The following is a 26,825-nucleotide window of genomic DNA, read 5'->3' as shown; positions in this document are numbered from 1 at the left end:
CAAAAAAAAAAAAGAAATAAAAAATATAAATGTATTCCACCTCTCATATAAATTTTATTCGATTCTCACCTAATTTCACACTATTTAAGCGAACATAATTTTATAATTCTATCAATTATTTTCGGATAATACGACAATGTAGTCATTTGAAATATATAGCACAATGCCTGAAAAACTCATGATTTTTAGTGAAATTTAAAATATCTTAAAATACACTAGACAACTCATGAATAAAAAAAATCTTTAAAATCTCAATTAATTACACCTCCTAAATCACTTATCTAATGGCTTATAAAATCAAACTAAAGCTTGCCACTGGGTAAATGAATAGTCAATTCATTCACGAATACAACCATAATAAGTTAGCAAACAAGATTCCAAAAGCACAAAATCTAGGATTTATAGCTTAAAAACCTTGCCACAGCGCAGGGGGTAGGGAGGGAGACTTTTAGTTTTCGGAATTTTAGCTCCGACAAAACATGCTAGGAATAGTGCAATACCCATTTTGTTTAAAGAGTTCGTCTGGTGTGTGCCCATTAGCACATGCTAAACACTAAATTTTATATGTTTGAGACATTTTCATTGGTGTAGTTGTTGTATATGCAAGAAGGTCCACTATTATTAAAGAACAACAAACAATCAAAATGAGTCAAACTTGTGAAATTTAGTGTTTAGCGTGTGCCCATAAGCACACACTAGAAAAACCGCTATCTAAATGACCCTAGCAAACAAGTCATTTTTTCATTCAGTGCGTAATGAACATTCCATTCATCCCAAAACTAATTTCACACCGGAAGTGAACAGAGATAGCTTGAATAGAATGAAAAGAAATGCAAAATATGATTATTCCATTATCCGACAAAATTTTATTCAATTCTCACCTAATTGAATGAAAATTCATTCAAGTGAACACAATTTTATAATTTTACCAATTATATTCAGATGTTTTCGGATAGTAAGGCACTGTAGTCATTTGGAGTGATATATTATATGAGTATTAAGTTATTAACCATTAAAGATAGGAACAATCTGGATAATATTAGTCATGAAGGATATCCTGTAAGCTATTAACCATTACAAATAGGAATAATATTTTAAATTACAAAATTGACATATTTTATGGCGATGGATATATTAATCATCAACCGAAATTAGAATACTCCTTTCACCACATGATGGATTATTACCAATTCCATCGCTCTGGATTTGTCACTCATTGTCCCTTTGCAGCAAGTTGCTTCTTAAGGGTGAGCACCTCAGTGCAATATATAGACAACTGCTCCTTCAACTTCTGGGAAGCTGCTTCGTAGTTCCTATTCATGAGATCCAACTCATCAACAGCCTCGCTGTGTCTAAAAAGAGCAGCCTCCAACTTATGTTGCGTCCCTCGCAGCCTCATTCTGAGTTTTGCTTTTTCAGTTCTGTTACTGATTTGATCCTGTTAAAGCAAGGGAAAATCGTTAGATGAGGACATGAAGTTTTCATACTCGATTAAAAGAACAACATACTTTATTGTTTAATATAAATCGGCACTGATGTCATTTAAAGAAATATGCAAGTCACACATTTTCCTGCAGGTCTTTCAGAAGAAATTAAAAAATTGGGATAATAGGTCAAAAGACCACGTTTTTAGAGGAAGATAATGAATTCAGAGATTGCAACAGCCAGCAAGATGATTCAGGAAATGATATGTGCAGAGAAATAGATTTTAAATAATGGCTGAATGCGATTTCTGTGTTGGTGCTGAAGTTTCGAAGAAGGTGAAAGTCGATACACGAAGGCAATAAAAATCCCCTACTTGCTAAGTAGCACTCTTAAGAAAATGCATGCCAGGTGACTAAAAAAAGGAGAAAATAAACAAATCCAGAAGAAATGCAATTTTTTTTGAGAATATTAGTAAACTAATCGAACTTTCACAACACAGAATGCAAATGATGTTGCATCATCCGCTGAAAACTTGTAAGCATTACCGGTAAGTATATTGCTATAGTCATCGCCTCCCATTATATAACAGAAAGATGAGAAATAAGACATAAACCTACTTACTCAAAAAAACAAAGGAATATTGCAGATGACAATAGCTAAACACTGGCACTTACTATATGATTTTCCGTCTCCAAGGAAGTAAGCTTCTTTTTCAACTCCTCAATTTCTGATTTCAACTTTGATAGCTGTGAGAAACTTGCTTCTTGTAATTTTTGACTTGCATTTACAGCCACTTTTAGTTCATCTCTCAGTCTCTCGTTCTCTTGACACTTCTCCATGCTGTAGAAAAAACGAGATTAATATATATATATGAATTCAAACGTAATTACTTGACCACACTTTAACAAGTTTCTTCCCCATGGTTTGAACGCATCAGAAAGAAAAAGGGATGAATGGTGAAGATACTTTCACAGAGATTTACAATTTCCTTGTTCACCATAAACATAACTCTTAACCTTCATGTGTGTAGACTAAAACCGTGCATAATGGGAGATCTAACTGGATCCTCATAAATTTCAGTGGCCGTGTTTGTTTCAAGAGATTATAATTCCCGGATTATAATCTTATCTACCTCAAATTTGAAGGACTGATATTCCATGGATCTAAACACTGATCATTTTTTTAGTTAATTTCCAAAAGATTATAATACCTAGTGTGAGGAGGCAATACAATTTATGAATAAAAAAGATGGTCGAAATCTACTTGTATGGGATAATAGTCCTTTTAATTTAGCAAAAGCAAGTTAACAGTCTGGCTTCTGGGGATTATATTCCTTGAAACAAACATGGCCCATATATAAGAGACTGATATTACAATCAAGACATAGCCTTTGATAAGATTCGTCGAAATTTTTATGTAGCCCATAAGGTCATAATTAGTAACCAAATTTGACAAAGGCCTAATTATAATACATTCAAATATACAGATTAAGGTATTTATAAATTGGCTAGTGGAACTGGGGCCCGTATCTTTAATGGAAAATGTGAGCATGACCCATTACTGGTCTCCTGTTCCTTAAATATTTATGTTCCATCATAGAATATAGAGAAGAATAATGTGCGGTATGCACCCATCTTTATCGAGTCTTATGCATCTTATGGTTCAGATTTGTCTTATGCTCATTAATATGATAATACAAATTCATTATGGGTTCAAATTAAAAATGTGATACCCTTTGTTCTAACAGATGTTAATTGATGATTGGTAGTATACTAGATACTGCCTTTGTTTGCAGCCATAAAACGTGGACTACAAGGAGAGAGAGTGTTTGACACAACGCGGATATTATTGGGTTTTTAAGGTTTTTGTGCCTAATAAAATTCTTCAAAATACTACAGAAATGGATCAAGAAGATTTAGTGTCTACATAACCTCAGCTGTTGCCCCACGCCTATATTTTAACTCATGGAAATCAGAGTTGTTGAAAGCAAAGAGCACTATAGAGCGGAAGGGACCTCCTATAGCTCAAACACAGAACAAAGGGCACACTTCATCGAAGAGATTAAGAAAAGTGCACTAAAAAATAATATAAAAGGGGCAACAAATTTAGCTAGTGTGTAGTCAACAATCCACCTCTTGTTTTTGTAATCAAAAAGAGCAGAATAATCAATAATTTCTCATCCTCAAATCATCTTTTGTTAATACTCTAAAAATCTTCCTCATTGTTGTTGTGTTCTAACATTAGTTTATTAAAATTTATGGAATGTAATAAAAGGTCAGATTTGGTCATGGTCTACTCCCTTCTCAGAAGCACCGTATACAAGTCTTTGCACCTTCCTCTCATGAGCGTTAAAGCAGCATGTAAGGATAGGTTCTAGCCTCTTTTTTATTACATATATACTATCTCTACTAAACAATAATAATTGAACATAGGGATAATTTGTAATTTGGTTAGATATTTTTGGTCATCCCTAAATTAAGCTCTACCTTATTTTAAAAAAAAACAAATAGAAAAAAAAATATATTAGCAATGAGAGAAAGACCAAAGTGTCACTTCTTAACTCTAAAGTGTTCTACTCGAAGGAAGCCATCACGTGATACAAGATAAATGATATTCTTTTTCTTACAAATGGAGAAATAAGAAATACGAAAAATGTGATTTAAAATTAGTCAAAAAACAAAAAGAAAAGTGAAACTAACATAATTAACACATATTAATATTAGGAAATCATCTACAGATAGATAATAAAATTATATATTATTTCTACTAGCCATTTACAATATAAAAAAAACATTGCATATGTTAGATCTCTAAGAGAATATATAATCAATCGGTTAATAACATTTAATCAAACTTCAATACACTATCATAGAATTTCTCATGAAAAAAATGTGGGCATCCAACAATACTAAACCACTAATAAAATGATGTTAAAAATTAAATTATAAGTAATAAACTCTGAATTGTATACTCGTCGATGCTTCACAAGGCTAGTATTATTAAAGCCAAAACATTAATAATTTGGTAGTCAGTAGTATAATTTATGTGGCAAATCATATATCTCTGCTGCCAAGAGACTTTATAATCAGAATAAATAATTCTTTTAGATAATCGCACGCCAGCACAACTAGGTGTTTCAAGAGATCAACCGCTATCTGCACACACACATTGAAACCTAATACATGCCTACCCTGACATGCAAAAGTTTCCAATTTATACAGATAATAACATATTATCTATCCTAACATATTACATATGAATTAGCTTCACCAAACCCTCTCAAATGTTCTCATTCAGATTCAATATATCCTTCATTTTAAATCTTTGATCAAGAAAACTAATATGCTGGACTTAGATAATACCAGGCACTATTTTACATATGATCACAGGTGAATTTTTTTAGGTCACGAGGAATTAAGATATGGATGTGATATCGTTATACACTAATAAGGAATTATAAAGTATAGCATACAAACAATGTGAGATACCTCCAGGACTTCTCCGATTCAGCATTTTTCTCAGAAGCTAACAACTTGTCCATAAGGACCTTGTATTCTTCTTTAGAAGACTCCAATTCACTTCTCACCTTCACATTTAACATATTCACTATCAGAGCAGGAAGAATAATGACAAAAATATTACATCAAGTATTTTTAATGGTAATATTGTTGGTGTCAAGAAATAATTAATAAATGGTAAACCTTTTTTCGATTCAATTCAAACTTTGAAAATCATGAGATTTTATTGTGGATGTCATTACACATACAGCTATATCTGTTCTTATTCATACCATGTTTGCATTTTCAGGACCAATGCATCCATCACCCAAATACTACTACATAGTTCATGTCCTATTTGATATACAAATGATATACTAATGGAAATTCTAAAATGATAACATTGGTGTAGATGATTGTACTTAGATGCGAGATAAGTAAGGCATACAAAACATCACTAGAATTTATCTTGGTAATAATTCTGACCAGAGGTTTGACCAGTAAACCTCAGTGCTGACCATACGCTTTTTCAGCATAGAAGTAAATCTGACAAGTGATGAAATTATTCCAATTTATTATAATGTGACTAAATATAATATATATTAATTAACTCAACAAATATGTATTAATTGAATGCAAGTCATGCATCAAAATATCAGTTACTAATACAGCATCGGAGTGAACCTTAAAGCAACACCACCCAATATTACTCTTTATTTGCATCTAGTCATGCCCCCATATTCAAGCTAACTAGATATCTGTATGGGCTTCCCCAAAACTTCACTAACATGTCTGGAGATTGAAAGGAAAAGACTTGGCATTGCTTATATATTGATACTTTTTTCTTCTCAACAGTTGCACACAACAGAGAACTTAGACTATACAACCAAGAGTTTAATGAGGCTCTCATTTTCCCATAGTCACGGACCTTTTCTATGATTACATTATCCAAAAGTTAAAAACAGATAATTTATTATTTACTTTTTGCTAAAGTAAAGCAGGCAATTGTCTTTGACAGTCCACGAACTAGTAGTTAAGATGTTGAAATGCTCATACCCTAAAAGAAATAGCAAGGAAATCCATAATATTACCTGTGATACTTCACTAGATAACAATGTAATCTTGGAATTATACGACTCGGATGCTTCCTTAATGGATTGAAGCGAACTTTTCTCTATAGAAGACCTTACTGCCTTTACTTCCTCCATTGCCAGAAGAGCATCCGTAAGTTGCTAAAACATAAATAGATTAGATACAGCCCGAAACATTCATCTTTTTTTTAGAGTCATCAGCTTCATACATATAAGCCACTAGGTACACAAACTTGGTTACGCAATTTATTACAATGATGGTAAGAGTGCAAGAAAAAGAAGGTATTTCATTTTAACAAAGAGAAAATATAAATTTTAGAAAAGAAATCAAAATTACAATCAATGAAAACTGATAAGGCAATCCATTTAATCTGTTGTCAACAAATCAGGTATAAAAATGCTTCAAAATGAGAGTCAAAAGAAGACAAATGGGATCGAAAGTACAGGCCAAACAATTAGTGGAGAATTACATGAAAAGAGACTCACAGAAAATTTTTCTTTCTCTTTTCTCTGTTTCTTTTAAAGTTTGCCACAATTTTTTGGCTTTTGCATTTTGATATATAAATTTAGGTATCCCCCCCCCCCCCCCCCCCCCCCCCCATGCCCAAGATAATACATGGCGAATATATTAAAATTCAAGACATGCCAATACACTTACCGTTGCTAACTCTTCCTTTTCTTCCACCAACATCCTGAGAGAACACTCGAGTTTCTCATTTTGAGACTTAGATTCTTCCAAATCTGAAATCTAGAACAAAGGTAACCATGTTGGTACATTAAGATCAGAAACACATAAGTAGCCATGTTGGCAAATCAATTGTGTTTTCATGGTCTATATGCACCTTTTCGTATGGAAGAAATTGTTTAGAGCACAAAAATTACAATAAATCGAGCAAACAAGTTCTTACAAGAGTTGAAACTGCTTCCTCAAATACGGATAGTTCTGAGTTTGACATCACTAGCTTGTCTGATAGACTCTGCATTTCTACGTCCAAACCTTCAATAGTAGATGTGGCATGTTCCTTTTCCGCACGTGCAGTAGACAATTCTTCTTCCAGGGAAGCAATAGTTGTCTCCATCTCAAACGCTAGAACTTCCAGTTTTCTGTAGTCCTCCTTAATTACAAGAAGAAGAAACCATATGTTAAGTACCTAGGGACTAATGCCAACCAATTCATGCAGTAAACATAAGATGAAATTGCAACCCCGATGGAGGACTGATTAGGGTTTAGGATTTAATAACCCTGCAGGTCCAGCTGCACAAAAACATATATGACCATGTATATACCGAGGCAAGCCTTAGGATGACAGAGCAGAAACAAAGCATGACAGCTGTCAAGCATGCACAAATGTAATAATTATTGTAACTCCTTTGCAAAGACACTTATTAAGTGTGCAAAAACAGAAAAGACTTGTGGAGTACTTTCTCTGAAAATAAAAGCTTAAATGTAAAACTGTAATAGATGATTTGAGACATAAAAGGGGAAACCTAACTCGAGCAAGCAGGCGTTTTTACTTTTCAGCTTCATTACTAGAAACGCAACAGAGCTTGTGTACAGATATTACAGCCAACTATGATATATGCTTATACTCCCCATGTTCATTTGTAAGTTAGAACATCCTTTTTATAAATTTAAAAACAAAAAAACTTTTACGTGATCAGATATTCATGTATATCACATTAGTCTCAGTTTAAAAAATAGTAGTTTAATACTTCAGATACATGGATCAATTTCGTTAGTAACCAGGGGCAAAACAGGAATTTAATACTAACTGATAGCATAAAATTAAAAGGCAATTATAATTTCTCAAACAGTAATAAAGACTTGCTCCCTCTGACACTGAGAAATGAGAGTTTAAAGTTAGACAGAAGGATATAAACATAAGGGATTTGCTTATATCACTCTATGCTGAGACTTCATAAGGAATAGCATCCAATTCTTTCATAATATCCACTTTTTACATACGGATAAAGTTTGCCCAAATCCACCAAGACCCTATTATACTTTTAACAGATAAAAGAGAGATCAAGATACGTCAAATCTCATTCAAATTACCAGCGTAACCAGATCAGTGGCTGAATTCTCAAGGGAATCAGGTATAGTGCTAATGTGGGATTTAAAGTAACTTAGACTTGTACAACTTTTTGTGGAGCCTTATAAGCATCTTTACATAATCCAAATGATTTTAAAACTTAGATGCACCAAGGACATGACATGATTATTATAAAATGAAAAACTTATCAGCTCAAGTTCTCCCCACTGATAGAATATCATGACTGCAACATTATGACAACTTTATAACAAAAAGAAGGATGCCAACAAGTAATCAATTCTTTTGACTAAAGATGTTTAATTAATATACAGATAATAGTATTGTATTTCATTATTTCATTTGTGAACGTAAAGTCTGCATGGACAGCACGTTTTTCATCTAGCTAATCATCTCAAACTAGTATACTAGCGTAGTAAAAGTCAAACGACCCCTAACAGCAGGCCAAAGTAATGGGGCTCGAGTTCCCCATTTGCGAACCTCAGAAAGGTGGATTCTGGGGTTCTCACCGACCGACAATGTCAACTAGGTGCAGAATGTGGCATATATGTACAATTGGCAACATAGAACATAGAGCTTATACTAAAAATAATATGTATAGGAATAAAAATCATGTCTTTACAGGCTCACAGCTTTAAAGTCAGATATTGCATGCCTACACGACTTTACAAATTTCTCAGGATTGACTGATTCTAAGTTCTACTACTATCCTATGTTGCAAAGGTGCCATATTCATTACGTTATAAATTCTATGTTGAAGTGCATAGTCCTGCATCCTTATTTGAATTCTGAAGCAGTACTAGTGATTTCAACAAATAAATGCACGCTACACAAAGCAAATGGCAAGTTAAATTGAATAAAAAGCAATCTGAAAAACAATTTGATGCCTGAGAAGATTAATTATGTGTTCCGTAATGATAAAACAAAGTAACCAAAAGCATATGTAACGGTCCTCATGCAACATGACACTTAAGCTTAAGCTTCATTAGAGCCACATGAATACATGGTGCATTTGCTTTTAACGAGCACCTTTCATGTGGTCTTCCCAACGAGTACAATGACTTCCCCCAGATCAAAATTGACAAATGCAATCGCTAGTGGGGCATATGCACGAAAGTGAAACAGCAGACAAGCTCGTGTAAGCCACTCGGAACTAGATGCGGACATTTAAAAGTAAAGCAAGATATGTTTACCTGCATGACCTGGTCGAAGGCAATGGAAAGACCCTTTGGTCTTTTGGCATCAAAAATACTTGACCTCCTGTCGACCATCGAATCACGCCTTCTCTCTGATATTTGGCCTTGTTTACTAATATCGCGTTCAAGAGTGATCTTCTGGGCATGTAACTTTTTCATTTCTCTCTCAGCACATGCCTTTTCACCCTGAAAACAAGATAATGTCTTATAGTTGAAATCTATACTCTTTATTAAGACGCGCAGTACCAAAAACCAAAATTTGGCTATCATTTTTTATTTATTTATAACATTAATACAATTACATCTACTACAAGTCCTCTAAGAACTCCATATTGTACAACTACTACATATCCTACTTGAATTTAGTTATTATAATTTATTTATGTATTTATTATTTAATAAAACTATTACATCTTGTGTCTGCAGGCAGGTAGAGCGGGCAATTTTATAAACGACGTGTGAACACGACACGAAACGACAAAGAATTTCAGTGTTTGGGTTTCAACTTCTGATACATGAAACACGAAATTACACGAACACAAAATTACACGATGAATAATGGGCCGGATATGGATTTTTACTTTGGGTATATACATTAACAAATTTGTATAGAATTGTATGTAAATATAAATATTTAATATATATTTCGTAAAATTATACAAAAAAAATATATTTATTAATTATATTATATTAATACATATATATTTAATGTACACAAAATCGGCACGAAAAGTACACAAAACATCTTGTATGGGATACGGGTTTTAAAGTAAGTACACGGATCCATAATAGATCGGATATGGATTTCACATTCAAATTCACTAAACATGAAAATATACGACTTGAAAGTACACGACACGAAGACCTGATTGCCCGCTCCACCAGCAGGTTTTTTAGGAACTCCTGCAATTACCATCTCTCCAACTAGAACTGCTCTAAAATAATAATAATAATAATAATAACAACAAAAAATAAAAAAAAAAACAATATATCTATACTTTATTAATAACCAAGCCTCATAAAATCTAAATATCATCTATCTATCTATCTATCTATCTATCTGTCTATCTATCTATCTATCTATCTATCTATCTATCTATCTATATATATATATATATATATATATATATATATATATATATTTAGTATTTTGGAGATTTTAATATCAGATTTCAATATTACTCACTAATTTTTACTCTTCTCAATAATTGTAACATCTTTTCACTCGGACACATTTTTATTTATCATTAATTAAATTATTAATTAATTTAATAAATATTCTATGTATAACAAATATATTAGCTAGACCCGTGCTTGGCACGGGTTATTTGCTTGTATTGTAATAATGCAACAGATTTTAGTTCCTGGCAGAACCTCAAGTTTTGTTTTCTCCTGTATCATGTTCTTGAGTTTAGATTCCGTCTCTTTCAGCTTTGCTTTTGTTTTCTCCAAATCTTTCCGCATACTTTCTTTCTCCTTGGCCAATGAAGAAGATGACAAAGATGATATCTCCTTCTGCAGAGCTTGAATTTCTGAAAGTAAGCTACATTTTTCGATTTCTCGTTGTTCAGAAAGCTCCTGCATAACAAGTCAAATCTCTAAACCAACATACAACATAAAGATCAAGAGAAATAATTAGTACGGAAGTCGGAATATAACAAAGATGTAGTAACAACTCACGTCAAAGGCTTTTGCTGAATTTTTGACATCAAGGCTCAACTCTTCTATCTTCCCTTGGCGATCCACGTATTGATTGTACATATCAATCTTTATAACAATCATAAGGATTCAAAGACTCCTGAATACTATCAACATAATAAACCTAGGCATATTCACATTTAAACTGCACCTACCTTTCCCTTTTCGAGTTCACTAATATTGTGTTTCATGCAACTCCATATTTTAGTATGATCATAGATCATTCCTTTAAGTAGAGAATTATCCTCAGAAGCTTGACACTTTAGATCCTGAAGTTAAAGGGAGAAAAGAACACATTTACATTAATGCAAAAGACCAGAGATCTAGTATACATATAGATGGTGGAAATATAAAGTGCCAAACTGCCACATATACTTAAAAATATATTTCTCAAGTATCAACGAGGCAAATATTGAATAAATTTTTTTTGTAGGTGTGCAAATATTCAAAAACTCATTGATTCCTCAAATGTAGAATGTACTCTTGCATATTTAGGAGATTTTTCAATTTTCTAAATAGAAAATTAAGGTGGATGTGTTCTCTTACTAATAAAATGTTATTTTATATACCTGTGATATAAATTTGCATATTTTTTTTTATGAATCATTAATATGTTAAGTAGTTATTTCCCAGAATGTATGAAATGTATGATTCCCTTGAAATTTAATAATTTTATCAATAAACATGATCTTCGGTTCAAAATTGTACTGTATCTATTGAAAATGAAGTTCAAAATAAATGTTTGATGTGTAATCATGCGTTTTATATCCTCAAATTCTTATCCTTCAAGATGCTCCACCAAATCCCTATATGTCTTCCTGAAATATATGAATAAGTTGCGTGGAGGTGGTTGTATAATACTCACAGTGAAACAGGATAGCATGAGAGAGAGGTTCTGAAATAGTTCATCCACAACTGAGAAGATGGCCTCTATGCCATGTCTTGAGTTTGCAAATTCAGCTAGAATTTCTTGTACTTCTCTTGATGCCTTGGAAAAATATTCAGAACCTTCATCCTAGATTAAGCAAGCAACTAAATGAGGATATAATAGTTTGAAATAACGATTATAAATTTAAATATATGACCGGAGTTAGGTCTGAGCAAATTATAGGATGTTCAGTAACACTAAAGATAAAACATATAGCACGTACACAACTGAATGATTCCACGGAATTTACTGATTCACGAGCCACCTTGGCCTCCTCCCTTGCATTCTTAAGCTCTTCATAAATCTGAAAAGAAGAAAGAAAAAAATACCACACCACCGATGCATTAGACCTTACTGCTTGCTTTTTATTTTAAAGATAAGTAGTAAGAACCCCCAACATAATGGAGATCATTCTATGAGAAGAAAAAAGGTGTAGTGTGAGATAAATTACAAGTTAGTCATCACCAAAGGTTTTTTTCCATTTGAAATATTACATAGTTACCTCCTCTATGGAAACCTTTGGGGAGATCATATGTCCCCAATGTTACGATTAGTTTTAAAAAACCGCAACCCTCCTTGAAGAGATATGAAATGTAAAATTGCTCTCTTCTGGAGTGTTAGGAGAACTATAACATAATTAACTACATAGTAGCTTTATTTGTCCAACTACAAGACATAATTCGATATTCAAAGCCAATACTAATGATAGACATATTTAATGTACAATTAAACATAATATAGAAAAAGTATAAAATTTGATACAGGGTTCAATGTGAGGAATCGGTGGTAATTACAGACTTTGATTTGACAAAATTTCGTTTTATGTTACCCTAAACTGGGACGGGAGAGGTTGGGCTAAGATTGTAGATGAGATAACGCAATGACGCTTGACTCAGTTCATAATTCATATCATCTTCGCATCACATTAACTACCCCAAAAGTCAGTTACATGAAAAGCTTACAGTTACATGCTACACATAAAACTATCATGTTACCTCTTCAAACTTCACATCTGCACTAATCTGCTGCTCAGTAATTAACTGAACAACGTCATCCAAATTTTGCTGGCTTGAAGACTTATCCATCTCAAGCATGTTAATCTGCAAGAAAAACACAAGTACACATATACATGAGCAGCAGACACCAGTTTAGCTTCGTCTCCAAAGAATGCAATATCAAAAGATTTCCTCACAGAATAAACCTTTTCTTGAAGTTCCTTGATCACGAGGATAGCTTCAGACTCATCTAATCTTTCATTTTTATTTGTATGAATCGTAGAATCATCTGCAGTATTGTCCACACAAAGACCAGCCTCTTCGAGCCTTCTTGTCAAATAAGAAATTTTTAGATCACTCGTAGTTTTCTGCAACAAATAACTATTTACATATGTAATTCTGCAATATTATATTAAATAATCCGACAGAATACGATGATAGACAGAGAAAATCTATAAAACTAAAAGGAAAAAGTAAAAAATAGAGAAGAATTAATATATAACCTGTGCTTCAAATTGTAACAATAGATCTTCATATTCTTTTTGCACATGCTCCAAGTCAGTGCATTCCTGTTGAAAAGCAAGTGATTTGGTGCCTGTGTTTCTTAATAAATTACAGAAGGCCCAGTAAGATATACCAGCAAATTTTTCTTCTTTGTGCTTGCTTTTTTTCTGCTAGTGACGTGCAGCAAGGCATGTGGCTGAGGAAGAGCACATTCTTCTTGTGAATTATTACTGCAACTTTTTTCTTCCTTGCAAAAATCATCTGTGCTCGCTTCATTTACTAGTTCTTCAAAAGGTAGAAGTGGTCCCATGTCACGTCCAGATCTAATTGGTTTAGATGCGGAATCCTTTTTTAGGGTTGAGGAGGAATTAAGCTAAACAAAGAAAGTGCCAGATTATCATCAAAGCAATAAAAGACAGTTCCTACAAAGATTGTAGAGTGTACAACATTCTACCTTATGAAAGTGATTGATCTTAAGTTGTATTAGTTAATATAATAATTACAAATGCCCACTGGTTAGAGTTGTAGGTATTAGGTTATTACCTCCTTCACAGTCTCCCTAGAAAGTTTGCCAGGGCACCAAGTATCGCGTCTCTTCTCCTGCATTAGTATAAAATTTAATATTTTAACCACTTAATCACGGAGAATCATAGCTAAAACAAGAGCTCTGGTGATAAATATAGATGATATACTTATATTTTGTAATATATAGTTATGTATATCCCATGCATACATGTACTCATTTTTTTGTTAAAGAGGAGCGTAAGGAAGTTAACGGCGTACAAAAACAACATGCCAAATTCGGTTTTCAGAGAACTTCTAGCGAGTAAAACACTACGCCATGCAAGAATGAATGGTTCCATGATTTGTTGTTGTGTAGCCACAGCAAACAAAGAAAGCAACACACGTATTACCTTATCTCATATTCCTCTCACGTTTACTGTCAACAACTATTCTAGAAGTATACTAGAAATTGTCGTTGCTTCAATTTTATTAGAAAGTTACATGTTATGGTTGTTTGAATGCAAACTAAGCCTATCTCAAACATTTCCCAACTCAAGAACATGTGACGCAGTAAAACTTATAGTTTATATAGTAGTAACTAAATGGAGATAACAATTGAGATGTAAAAAAATGTCATGAATGTGTTTACGTGTACACCTTCTTGTAACGATCTCGGTTATCATCCCTATTGGAACACAACACCATTGAACTCAAGTTCTTAATTTTTTTGTCTTGCTCTAGCAATCTCCTCTCCTTTTCTGCTTGTGCTTTCTTTTCCTCCTCCAGCTCCAAGGCAATTCTCTCCCTTTCCAGTTCAGTCTGAAATTCAGCACGTGCAGATTTTAGGTTTTTGAAATTAATCATACATAATAAACTATAAAGCTAGATCAAGTAAACCTGTAATAAGGTGTTGCGCAGATTAAGAATCTCCTCTTCAAAGTGTTCTGAATGAGATCCCTAAAACACAAAGAAGATAATCAGCTCTTTTTCCACAGCAAGATTCACATTTAAAACATGGTCATTCAAATTATGTCGATGTACCCAACCTGCAATTTGGCCCGAAGCTCCTCGATCTCTCTTTTTTGGCGTTTTAACAATGCTGCATCCGTCAAGATCTGAACATGAATGTGTTCTGGGTTAAGATTCAACTTAGAATGTAACTGGGGGGAATTACTTTCTAATGGGCATGTTACAGAAAATCCCAGATGGGCTTTTAGACATAATAAGGTAAAAAAAGTATAACTATCTGTTACATGCAAATTTTAACCAGAGAAGAACCTCATTCACTATAACACAGTTTGTGACACGCAAAGCTCGGCTTGCAAATTGAAGACTACTTTTAGTCTCATCAGCATGAATCTGCAACCAAATAAGAGGTGAACCATAAGAATGTATAGGCAAAAAAGCTTAAATTAACTGGATCTCATGGAGAAGCATCATTGTCAACTTTTAAAGGACCTAGGAAAGCTCTAGTATGATACTATGATCTTAAAAAGATCTCATAATTCGACCAAGCAATTCAAATTACTTGAACGTTGCATTTTTTTTTGTTTCAAATTCATGAGAACCGCTTCAAATATATGAGCATAAGCAAAATATTTATAACGTTGGAATATTCAAAAGTTACAGCGAATTAAGAGAATGAAAGCAACTCACTGCATTTACAATATTCTCTAACCTACCATATTCAACTTCAATAAAATATATAGAACCTTTTATACTTTATTACACATACAAACACTAAACACTCACAACAGAGGACCAAAAAACCCAGCATGTAACTGTAAAAAGCATCACCTTCAACCTTTTTAGACACTAACAAAATGAAGTTTTGAAATTAAGAAGCAGACACATAAAATATTAAAACCAAAAAAAAAAAAAAAAGTAATCAAGCCATCAGTCCATAATGAGCATGGCATAACCACATTTAGATGAGAGAAATTGAGATCAGACACTAATCAACTAAATTAAGTTTCAACCTGGGCAAGTGTAATATTGCATATAATAGCAGTATTTGCATTTCCCCCAAGTGCAGGCTGCAAAATGCGTGTTAATTTGCTATCACGATAGGGAACATGACTCCTGCATTAGGCAAGAGATGTGCAAGTATTAATGAAACTTTATCAAGTGAAACATACAAATACATGACAAGGACACCTGAGCCTACCCCTGGCTTTCAGCACCTTCGCTTAATTTTTTGATCACGGTACCAAGAGTCATCAGGCTTTTATTAATGTGGGAACCCTCTTTCAAGCGAACACCTTCAGCACCAGTCTTCGCAGCACGTTCTGAACCAGCTAGGTCCACTAGGTTCTACTTAATGTAAATCAAAAAATCAGGTAAGGAGTTTAAAGAGTATAATAAAAGCAAACAGAGATATACACAAGGCTAAAGGTGATCTCATACCAAAACAGATACACGAACAGCATCACAAGAAGTCCCTGTATCATCATCTTGACTATCATCCTTGCTCTCAATTATCTAATTCAACAAAACTAAATTAAATAAATATACAAGATCCTAAACCTATAATATTAGAACTTGCAAGAATATAAACCATACCATTCGAAAAATTGTATGAGATCTGCTACTATACACGTTCATATTTGTTTCACCAATATGGCGATGAGCTGCAAGATGTTAAGTGAAATTTTAACAATCGGTGACTCATTGTCAATTCAGTATATTAGGGAATTTTACAGTTACACCAATACCAAGTACATTTCACAGCGTCAAATGTGTACTTGTGTGACTGTATTTTGACTCTGAGAGTGGCTACTTGCATCGTTCATAAACATGTCAATAAGATCTCTTATTTTTGCAGATTTTAAAGTATAGATATGCAATATTATTACTTTTTTAGTTTTTACAATAATAATGAAGTAAGCAGTTGATACAAGAATAATTTAACTTTACACACCAAAAGTTAAATTACATTCAAAATCTATACCAAGAGTTAAATTACACCAAAAGTTGATTCAAAATCTTACATTCTCCAAAAGCTAGAAGTTCAAGGACTTGTTCTGCTGAGGCAACAATTTCCTCCCTTAAACCAGCAACATATATTCCTCGCTTTAATGTGGAATAAACACAGTTTATTTCATGATCATTACAGATACCAATTCACAAACAGAGATGGGCATACATACAGTACCTCTATGCTTTCATGGATCTGTAGTTTGCGATGCTCGGGAACCAAAAGATCATTGATCTCCTCATTATAAATCTCCATATATGACATACGTAAAAGAAACTCCCGATCCATAACCTAAATAGATAGGAGATCACATGAACACATACAAAAAAAAATAAAAAATCAAACTAGGGCTCCAACCCATACTCAGCTACCATCTGCAATCAAAGCTATTTATGATTCATATTCAAGAAACTAGCAGGCTTAGAGTATGTTCTTGATTAAACTTCATTACCTGGCTCCTCATTACCAAATAAAAAATAAAAAAATCCTATATATTAACTTTTATGTTCTATCTATCTATACATTGGTACAACACTTGCCCACACAAACTACCAGTCCACCACTACAGGACCAAAACTCTGACGTCCTAATATATACAACCCTATTACAATTGAGGATTTCAACATACACGTTAGTGAAATTAATACATATTTTTAAAGTCAGAACTATAGAGTGTCATAAATATGTGAATCAATGAACAATACCAGACTAGCAGTACATTTCATCGACAAAGACACTGTAATAGTAACAAATACGTCGAAACATGATAAATTAACAAAAAGAAGTGCAGATTTTAAAATCAAAAACCTCTTGTATAATATCAAAAACATGATGAACAGCAAGCGGAATGACCCCAGGTTCAGCAGCCGAGCCACGCATCGTATGCGTCTTTCCACTATTCGTTTGTCCATACGCAAACACAGTCCCTAAGCAAACACAAAACAATAACAATCTCAATCTCAATCAGAATTACCTGATACACAATAGAAACTGAAAAACTCGACACAACAAAAAACAAAAACAGCCAACAGACCGTTAAAACCACGGACAGCAGCAGCAACAATATCCTTCGTTCGAGACTCGTAAACCTCAACAGTCTTCGTCTCCTCTCCGAAAATCCTATCTAAATTCCACCAAATTCCGAATCAATTCAACAAAATAAACACACCGGCAGGTATGCAGGTATAAAACACAGGTAATGAGAGCGGGATGTTACCGAATTCGAACTTGGCAGAGTGATTGGGGATGAAAATAGAGTTGCCGGAGATGCACCAAGGGCTTGACTTAGCATCTTCAGGCGAGAGTGGCCTTGCTCTTACAGATACATTAATCCTCTGCATCTTCGCTTGACCACATGTACAATTAATTCAACAAGATTTCACGAGAAATTGAGCAGAACCCTTGGGCAAAGGAAAGAGAGAGGGAGAGAGATAGAGAGAGAGAGGAGGGGGAGAGAGGTAGGGAGATTTTATTAATTTTCCCGCCTTTGCGTCGCTTTGACAAAATTAAATTATTAAAGCCGCTGAACTTAAGACTCGAGTTGAGAAAGAGGGCTAGGCCACCAGGAGGGCTATCAGGGACCGGGGGTTGGACCGTTGGATTATAATTAGTGTAGAGCTGGGGAGAGACAGTAGTACAACTCTTTACAAGGAAATGTGAAATAAAATAGGAAAAGGAAATATGTTTTAATTTGACTTAAACTGAAATATTATTTTGACATGCAGTTACGGTCCAACGGTCTAATATCCGATGTAAATTTAATTTTTGAGATCCTAAAAGTATGAATTGCCAGGATTATTTTGAGATAATTATTTAATATCTTCAATTCAATCATATAGAAATTAAAATAATATATATCTTAAAATTATCGTTGGTAGGCTAATGATATAAAATAAAATACTAATATATAATAGTTGGGTCACTTCTAGATAGAATCGTTGGAACTCTTGCAACCCTTACTTGCAAAATAGCAAAATATCGATAAAAATAAATGTATTTAAATTAATTTATGTAAATATAGAGTTGTGCGGCAGAATCTCAGTACGTCTGTAGCTCCATTTTAAGCACTTGTTCTCAAGCCGTCACCCGTCAAGGAACAAACTTCCCTCTATTTACTTGTGTTTACGTCGTTATCTAATAAACACTCGATGTAATACAAATATGCATATCTAATATAATAATATAATTGTATATCCACTAATCAATATAATCATATTATTTAATATGACAAGACACGTGTTATATATTTAAATTTATTTGTAAATATATACTTTTCATAAATAGGTTAAATAACAGAGTTAGAGGTTCACATATATATAACTAAAATTAATAATTTTATTATAGATTAAATATGATTTATACAATTTTCTTGTAATTATTTTGTAGCGCTTATTATATGATAAATAATTAAAATAATGAATCTAATTCGAATGAGTGTTGAAAAGACTAGCAAATATAAAGTATATTTTAATACCCAAATATAAACACAATATATTTTGGAACTCGACGGATCGCACGCCTTTTGTGTCGGCCACAATCATTTAAATTGTTGCCTTATCAACTTTCGCTTTTGATGGCAGGACAGTGGCCTACTATATTTGTGTTGGTGATGGAGAAATAGGATTCGATGTTGGAGAGAGAGTGTTAAGAATAATGAGCTAGAAGCAGATGGTCCCACAGAGCACAGTCAGCATGCCAGCATTGCACCTAACTAACTGAATGCCACTTGCTCATAACAGAATTCTGTTCTCTATATAATGAGACACACATTCGTTCACATATTCATTCATTCAGTTTAGCTATTAGTTTTCTTCTCTTTCTCTCTAGAATGATAGGAGATTATAGTAGCTCTGTCTTCATTACTTCTTCTCCATATTTGTAGTATACAGTAATCCAAGCTTGTACAGTACATTGTTTCATTTTAATGAGAATTCAGTGAAGTTGTTGGATATATTGTGATTTGTAACATGGTATCAGAGCCATCGGATTCGATCCTGATCTGGCGATTGTGTTTTGATTCATCACGATTTGATTGATTTCTCAGCATAATTGCTGATATTTATTGATTTTTCGATTTCTTTGTGCATTTCTGTGCATTTTTGGCGAAACTTGTGGCTCTTTTCTAGTTGATTTCTGTCAATTGTGGAAGTTTTCTTGATTTGACAATGGCGACTACTAATATTGTTGATCCGTCTCAAGTTCCTACGTCTCCTTATTATCTTCATCCTTCAGATAATCCTGGAATGAAGTTAGTTTCTCTTCAATTTGATGGTACTGGTTTTGGTGATTGGAAGCGATCTATGATGATGAGTTTAAGTGCTAAGAACAAAACTGGGTTCATTGATGGAACCATTGTAAAACCTCCAGATACTGATATTTTGAGCAAGCCATGGGAGCGTTGCAACAGCATGTTAAGTTCATGGTTAGTTGGAAGCCTTGATCCAAACATTTCCAGAAGTGTACTCTATTTTCCAACTGCTCGAGAGATATGGCTGAATCTCGAAGAAAGATATGGGCAAGCTTCTGGTACATCTCTATATTCTTTGCAAGAATCTTTACATGAAATTAGACAAGGCACAGATTCTATTTCTGCATATTTTACCAAGATAAAGATGATTTGGGATCAATTAGATGCTATAGATTCAATTCCTACTTGTGAATGCAATAATTGTACAAGTACAATTACTCAGAAATTGGTTAAGTCAAGGGAGAATCGTAGATTAACTGAATTCTTGATGAAACTTGCTAGTGGTTATGAGATTCTTAGGGGCAATATGTTGCTTATGAACCCTTTACCATCCATTTCTCATGCTTATCGATTACTGTTACAAGAAGAAAACCATAAGAAGCTTACTCAGAGTTCACAATCTCATGATGAGTCCATGGCTTTTGCTGCTAACAGAAGAGGTTTTGATAATAAGTTCAAACCAAGAAATAACTATGGGAACAACACTGATGGAAAGGGCTGAAACAATTATTTTTGTGATCATTGCAAGATGACAGGACATACAATTCAGAGGTGTTACAAACTTCATGGGTACCCTGCTAATTTTAAGACTGATGGTACTAGAAGAATGGCTGCAAATCTTTCTCAAACTGATAATCTTGATCAAGAGTCTTCACCTCTGGCTGCTGATAATTCTGCTTTTACACCAGCCCAAATGCAACAATTGATGCAGTTACTTGGCAAGGAAAGTGATTCATCTTCTACAGAATCACAATTGAAATCTGCATTTGTGGCAGGAAAAACGTGTTTCTTATCCTCTAGTGGCACTAGTTGGATTATTGATAGTGGGGCTACAGACCACATGTGCTATGATTTAACAGTTTTTTCAGATTATAAGCAGATTCAAGGGTCAGATAATTACATTGTGATTCCCAATGGTAAAAAGGCACTTGTCACCCATACTGGCACAATACATCTCACCAAAGAGATTTTACTACATGATGTTCTCTATGTTTCTGATTTCAAGTATCATTTGATTTCTATTCCCAAATTGTGCCAAGATTTGAATGGTAAAGTTGTGTTTAATGATAGCAAGTGTTACTTGCAGACCACTTCAATGCAGAATTTTCTTCTTGGAAGATTTAAAAGTGGTCTTTATTATTTTGAAGAGGAAAATAATTCACAGGGCATGCTTGCTACAACTAAGCCATCTTCCACAGATTCTTCTTCAATCAAACTATGGCATCTTAGAATGGGCCACTTACCTGTTAACAAGCTTCATCATATCAATCCTATTTTCACTTCATCTTGCACATTGGATCATTTCTGTCAGATCTGTCCACCTGCCAAGCAATCTAGACAATCCTTTCCTGTAAGTTCTATCAAGTCTACTAAATCACTACAATTACTACACTTGGATGTTTGGGGACCTTACAAAGAAGCTACATATAATGGTTGTAAGTACTTCTGCACAATTGTAGATGATTTTTCTAGAATGACTTGGGTATTTTTTCTTACACATAAATCTGATGTTGTGCAAAGCTTTATGGATTTTATAATACATGTTGAGAAGCAATACAAATTGTTTGTCCAAACTGTCAGAACTGATAATGCTCCTGAGTTATGTGCTGGTACTTTGAAGGATTTCTTCCAACAGAAAGGTATTATCAATCAAAGAAGTTGTGTTAACACACCACAGCAAAATGGTGTGGTTGAAAGGAAGCACAGACATTTACTTGAAACAGCTAGAGCATTATTTTTTCAATCCAAGCTACCTGTTCAGTTTTGGGGAGAATGCATATTATGTGCCACTCACTTGATCAACAGAATGCCTTCACAAGTTTTGCAGTTTCTTACTCCTTATGAGAAATTTTTTGAAGAACCCCTTGATTTGAGTTACATAAGAGTATTTGGTTGCCTTTGCTTTGTCTCTACACCTTCTCACAACAGGGATAAGCTTGCTTCCAGAGCAACTCCACATGTTTTTTTAGGTTATCCACCAAATGTCAAAGGGTACAAAGTCATGAATATTCAGACTTCTCATGTTCACATTTCAAAGGATGTTGTTTTTCAGGAACAACATTTTCCCTTTCATCTGAAATCCCCAGCAAACACTGTTGTTCCTTTCTTTCTACCTATTGTCACAGGCCATACTGATATTTCTCACACTGATTTGCCTGAGTTGTTTCAAATTTCCACAGAACAAGACAATCATGAGGATTCTGACAGAATGTTTGACTCTAATTTTGACACTGGAACTACTTCTGAAACTTCTGAGAATGATGTCTCTCTTAATCTCAGAAGAAGTGTTGGACAATCTAAAGTTCCCACACATCTTCAAGACTATGTATGTGCAACTGCTATAGATTTTTCAGAACAGGTTCATTGGTGTAATTTGGTGTCTTATCATCATTTGCCATCTGCTTGTCATGCTTTTACTACTAAGTGTGAATCTCTGGTGGAACCTAAAACATATGCAGAAGCTTCTAAGGATCCCAGATGAATTGAAGCCATGACAAAGGAATTGCAGGCATTACAAGCTAATAAAACTTGGGAACTGGTTCCTCTCCCTCCTGGAAAGAAACCTATTGGTTTTAAATGGGTTTTTAAGATCAAACTCAAAGCTGATGGCACAGTTGAAAGATTTAAAGCTAGACTTGTAGCAAAGGGCTACAACCAACAGTGGGGGATAGATTATGAGGAGACTTTTCTCCAGTAATCAAGATGACTACTATTAGGTGTTTATTAGCTATTGCAGCTAATAAGAACTGGCTATTACACCAATTAGACATCAACAATGTATTTCTTCATGGTGATTTACATGAAGAAGTCTATATGTTGCCACCTGATGGATTTATTGCATCTGCTAATCTTGTTTGCAAAGTTATAAAATCACTGTATGGGCTTAAACAAGCTTCCAGACAGTGGTTTTCTAAGTTAGTGGGGGAGTTGAAGGATAGAGGTTTCAGACAGGCAAAGAATGATAACTCCTTGTTCATCAAAAAGGGAAAATTTTACACCACAATTGCAGTAGTGTATGTGGATGATATCATATTAACAGGGAGTAATGAAGCAGAAATTCTTCAACTTAAGAGGCATTTGGATATAGTTTTCAGTATCAAATATTTGGGAAGAATGAGTTACTTTCTTGGGATAGAGATTGGATATCCAACATCTGCAATATCTATGTCACAGAAGAAGTTTACTAAAGAACTGCTACAAGAAGCACATGATTGTGGTCTGATAATATATAAAGGAGTTGCTATACCTCTGCCTATAAACCTCAAGCTAAGTACAGAAGAAGGAGAGCTATATGATGATCCAGGTTTTTATAGGTGTATGGTTGGAAAATTAAATTTTCTAACTCATACAAGACCAGACCTCTCTTACACTGTTCAACACCTAAGTCAGTTTATGCAGACACCAAGAATGCCACATTTCCAAGCATTATGTCATACTCTTAAATATGTGGCTGGAACCATTGGACAAGGAATTATTCTACAAGGAAGTGATGAACTGGTATTACAAGCTTTTTCAGATTCTGATTGGGGAGCTTGCAAGGATACTAGGAGATCTATCTCTGGTTATGTGATGATGTTAGGAAAGCCTCCTGTGAGTTGGAATCAAAGAAACAAGCAACTGTTTCAAAAAGCTCAGCTGAAGCTGAATACAGATCAATGTCTAATGTAGCATCTGAAGTAACATGGATTGTGAGGTTGCTTGAAGAGCTTGGTATACAGAAATTAAAGCCAATAACTCTACACTGTGATAATCAGAGCTCCATTCATATAGCCAAGAATCCAGTCCAGCATGAGAGGACTAAACACATAGAAATAGATGTGCATTTTACAATAGACAAAGTCCTTGAAGGGTTGCTGGAGTTAGCCTATGTACCTACAAACTCACAGATTGCAGATGTATTTACAAAGATACTACCATCTGCTCAGTTTGACAATTTGCTGTCCAAGCTAGGCATGTCACATTGCTAGTTTAGCTTGAGGGAGGCTGTTAAGAGTAATGAGCTAGAAGCAGATGGTCCCACAGAGCACAGTCAGCATGCCAGCATTGCACCTAACTAACTGAATGCCACTTGCTCATAACAGAATTCTGTTCTCTATATAATGAGACACACATTCGTTCACATATTCATTCATTCAGTTTAGCTATTAGTTTTCTTCTCTTTCTCTCTAGAATGATAGGAGATTACAGTAGCTCTATCTTCATTACTTCTTCTCCATATTTGTAGTATACAGTAATCCAAGCTTGTACAGTACATTGTTTCATTTTAATGAGAATTCAGTGAAGTTGTTGGATATATTGTGATTTGTAACAGAAAGCATGATAAATGATTATCATGTCCAATTTTTTTTATCTCTAACCTCATAAATTTTTGTCGTGACAACAAAATGCTAATGATGGTTGAGAGGATGATTGGAAATTCGCTTCTAAGAATTTGCAAAGTAGAAATTTTGAACCGTCTGCAAAATTCACTTAACAATTAACATGCAACTTTAGTGTTTAATGAAACAGTCAAAAATGTTTTTTAGTTTTACATGACTTTGACCATGAAAGATGATTTGATAAAAAAACGGGCTCGGCTCAACAAGAAGGGTTGAACTAGGCAGGGTGATTTGGTAAACAATGGATATGGAATCTTAGGCCGTTCAACTGGAAAACTTCTAAGTCACATTAATTAAGAGAAATGAAGTTTAATTCAAACATTTTTATATTTGTGAAATATATGAGCATTTCAAAAATGATTGTCACGAAAATCTAGAGAAGAAGGTGTGAACCAAGTGTCAAGAACAAACATGACCCATTAACAGTGAGTTATGAAAACTAAGCGGTGCTCAACTGAGTTTCAAGATTTTAAGAAGAATTAACAAAAAACTCTCACATAAATAATACTCTCTAATCTAGTCGTTTGACTTTTTACATATAATTTATATTTAAAATTGTTATTTGTAAATATTGTTTTTTGAATAAAAAATTATGTTATATTATTTTCCAAAAAATTTACAAAATATTAATATTTACTATATCATCAAAGCACCTAAAATCATGTTTGAAAAGTCGAACGACTTACATAATGGACTACTCCCTCTGCACCTCTCATTTCTTTACGCTATTTTTTGGCACGTTTTTCCACGCTCATTTAAAGTGTAGTTCCATACTATATTTTTAATTTTTTTTCTCTGAATAAAAGTTTGATGTTTAAATTTTTATTCAAAAAAAAGAAAATTTTAAAAAAATATTATGAACTTGTGCTTTATAAGAGTCTCAAAATACGTGTAAACAGTGTACATAAACTATTCAGAGGGATGGAGGGGGTGCTTGTTTGTGAGGGGTACATACTACATAGTAAATGTAATAAGCTTTAAGGGACGAGAAATGTAGTATGTAGATCTTTATATCTGAGTTGACCTAATGTTCTTTGTTAAACATTACAATCTTCAAACATTCATCCTTTATTTCCATGATTGATAGTTGTCGAGATCTTCAAACTTTTTATATATTATAAATTTGTTCCAATATTAATTAGGATTTTCAACTTAAAAACAAGAATGATCACAAACATTCATGCAGGTCCAAGTTCTCATACGTTTTAAGGCCGTTTGAATAAACTTAAAATAAGTGCTTCATGCTTAAAATAAATAAGTAGAGTAGAAGTTAGAAACAAGATAAGATTTGTAAGTGATTAAAGTGTTTGAGAAATAAGTAGAAATCCGGAAACAAAAGCTAGCATTCTTAGCTTTTTATAATTACTTCTTAACTTATTACACAAACGGTACGAATAAGTGCTCATAACTTATAATCCAGAAGCTGGACTTATAAGTCCTAAACAAACACCCACTTAATTTCTTTTTATATTTATGAAGAACTTGACTTAACATTTCCACACAACTGCAATTTTCAGTGAGAATGTTTTTACAAAAAATTGCATCTAAGTTTAAAATATTTGTTTTTGTTTCTTATAAAATATTGTTACCTATTTACTTGGTTATATAGTCTAACTTTATAGTTATGCCAAGAGACTTGTGTTTGATCAACTATCCTGCTAAATTAAAAAATGTTAATTTGTCACACAAATATTCTCATCAGTTAATGAGTTTCATATTCAACGGATATATGTCATGGTTTAACTAGTTACATACACTTATACAAAATTATATAAATATTTTTAATCCCTAATAAACATTACTCGAAAGAAAGTTTCATATCAAAAGTTGGATCACTAAAATTTTGAAACGAACCCAATTTTACTGAATTGGAAAAATCAGGCAAATGAATTGAAATTTCATTAATCTTGAATAATATGTATAATGTCTAAATTTAGTGAAAGATATAGATGCTAAATTTTTATTCAAAAAATTTGAAAGATAATATATAAATATTTTTTTCAGGTTTTAAATCATATACAAAAAGTTAAAAGTTATTCTTTGAAACAGAGAACGTATAATTTTAGTCTGAGTCATTAAAGATGTTATTCCTGTCTAAAAAATTTAAAGATGTT

General features: G+C 33.6%; 2 protein-coding genes across 3 annotated transcripts; one reads left to right on the top strand and one right to left on the bottom strand.

The window, feature by feature from the left end:
- Positions 1-1,017: 1,017 nt before the first annotated feature.
- Positions 1,018-18,471, bottom strand: LOC108206154 (kinesin-like protein KIN-7O). Of its 2 annotated transcripts, none has more exons than XM_017376360.2 (30): positions 18,083-18,471; positions 17,900-17,989; positions 17,674-17,792; positions 17,044-17,157; positions 16,880-16,961; positions 16,452-16,519; positions 16,296-16,370; positions 16,057-16,202; positions 15,869-15,971; positions 15,168-15,248; positions 14,936-15,004; positions 14,787-14,846; positions 14,547-14,708; positions 13,929-13,985; positions 13,519-13,758; positions 13,385-13,450; positions 13,079-13,249; positions 12,882-12,986; positions 12,110-12,190; positions 11,824-11,973; positions 11,114-11,227; positions 10,941-11,027; positions 10,635-10,838; positions 9,258-9,446; positions 6,922-7,128; positions 6,672-6,761; positions 6,014-6,154; positions 4,914-5,011; positions 2,100-2,265; positions 1,018-1,438 (listed from the first exon to the last, which is right to left on the bottom strand). In XM_017376360.2, the coding sequence occupies exons 1-30, from the start codon at positions 18,204-18,206 to the stop codon at positions 1,214-1,216; spliced, it is 3,684 nt and encodes a 1,227-aa protein (XP_017231849.1). In that variant the 5' UTR covers positions 18,207-18,471; the 3' UTR covers positions 1,018-1,213. The 2 variants fall into 2 exon arrangements, with proteins under 2 accessions (XP_017231849.1, XP_017231850.1); XM_017376361.2 differs by having other exon boundaries at positions 13,088-13,249; positions 18,083-18,470.
- Positions 18,472-20,030: 1,559 nt separating this feature from the next.
- LOC108207488 (uncharacterized) lies at positions 20,031-20,834 on the top strand. Its single transcript, XM_017377929.1, has one exon. It carries the CDS (start codon positions 20,031-20,033, stop codon positions 20,832-20,834), a length of 804 nt encoding a protein of 267 aa, XP_017233418.1.
- The last annotated feature ends 5,991 nt before the right edge of the window (positions 20,835-26,825 follow it).

This window comes from Daucus carota, chromosome 2 (genome assembly GCF_001625215.2).
Source record: "Daucus carota subsp. sativus chromosome 2, DH1 v3.0, whole genome shotgun sequence".
In the NCBI taxonomy this organism is placed as follows: Eukaryota; Viridiplantae; Streptophyta; class Magnoliopsida; order Apiales; family Apiaceae; genus Daucus; species Daucus carota.
The sequence above is the reverse complement of the archived record's forward strand: the minus strand, read 5'-3'. Positions and strand labels throughout refer to the sequence as shown.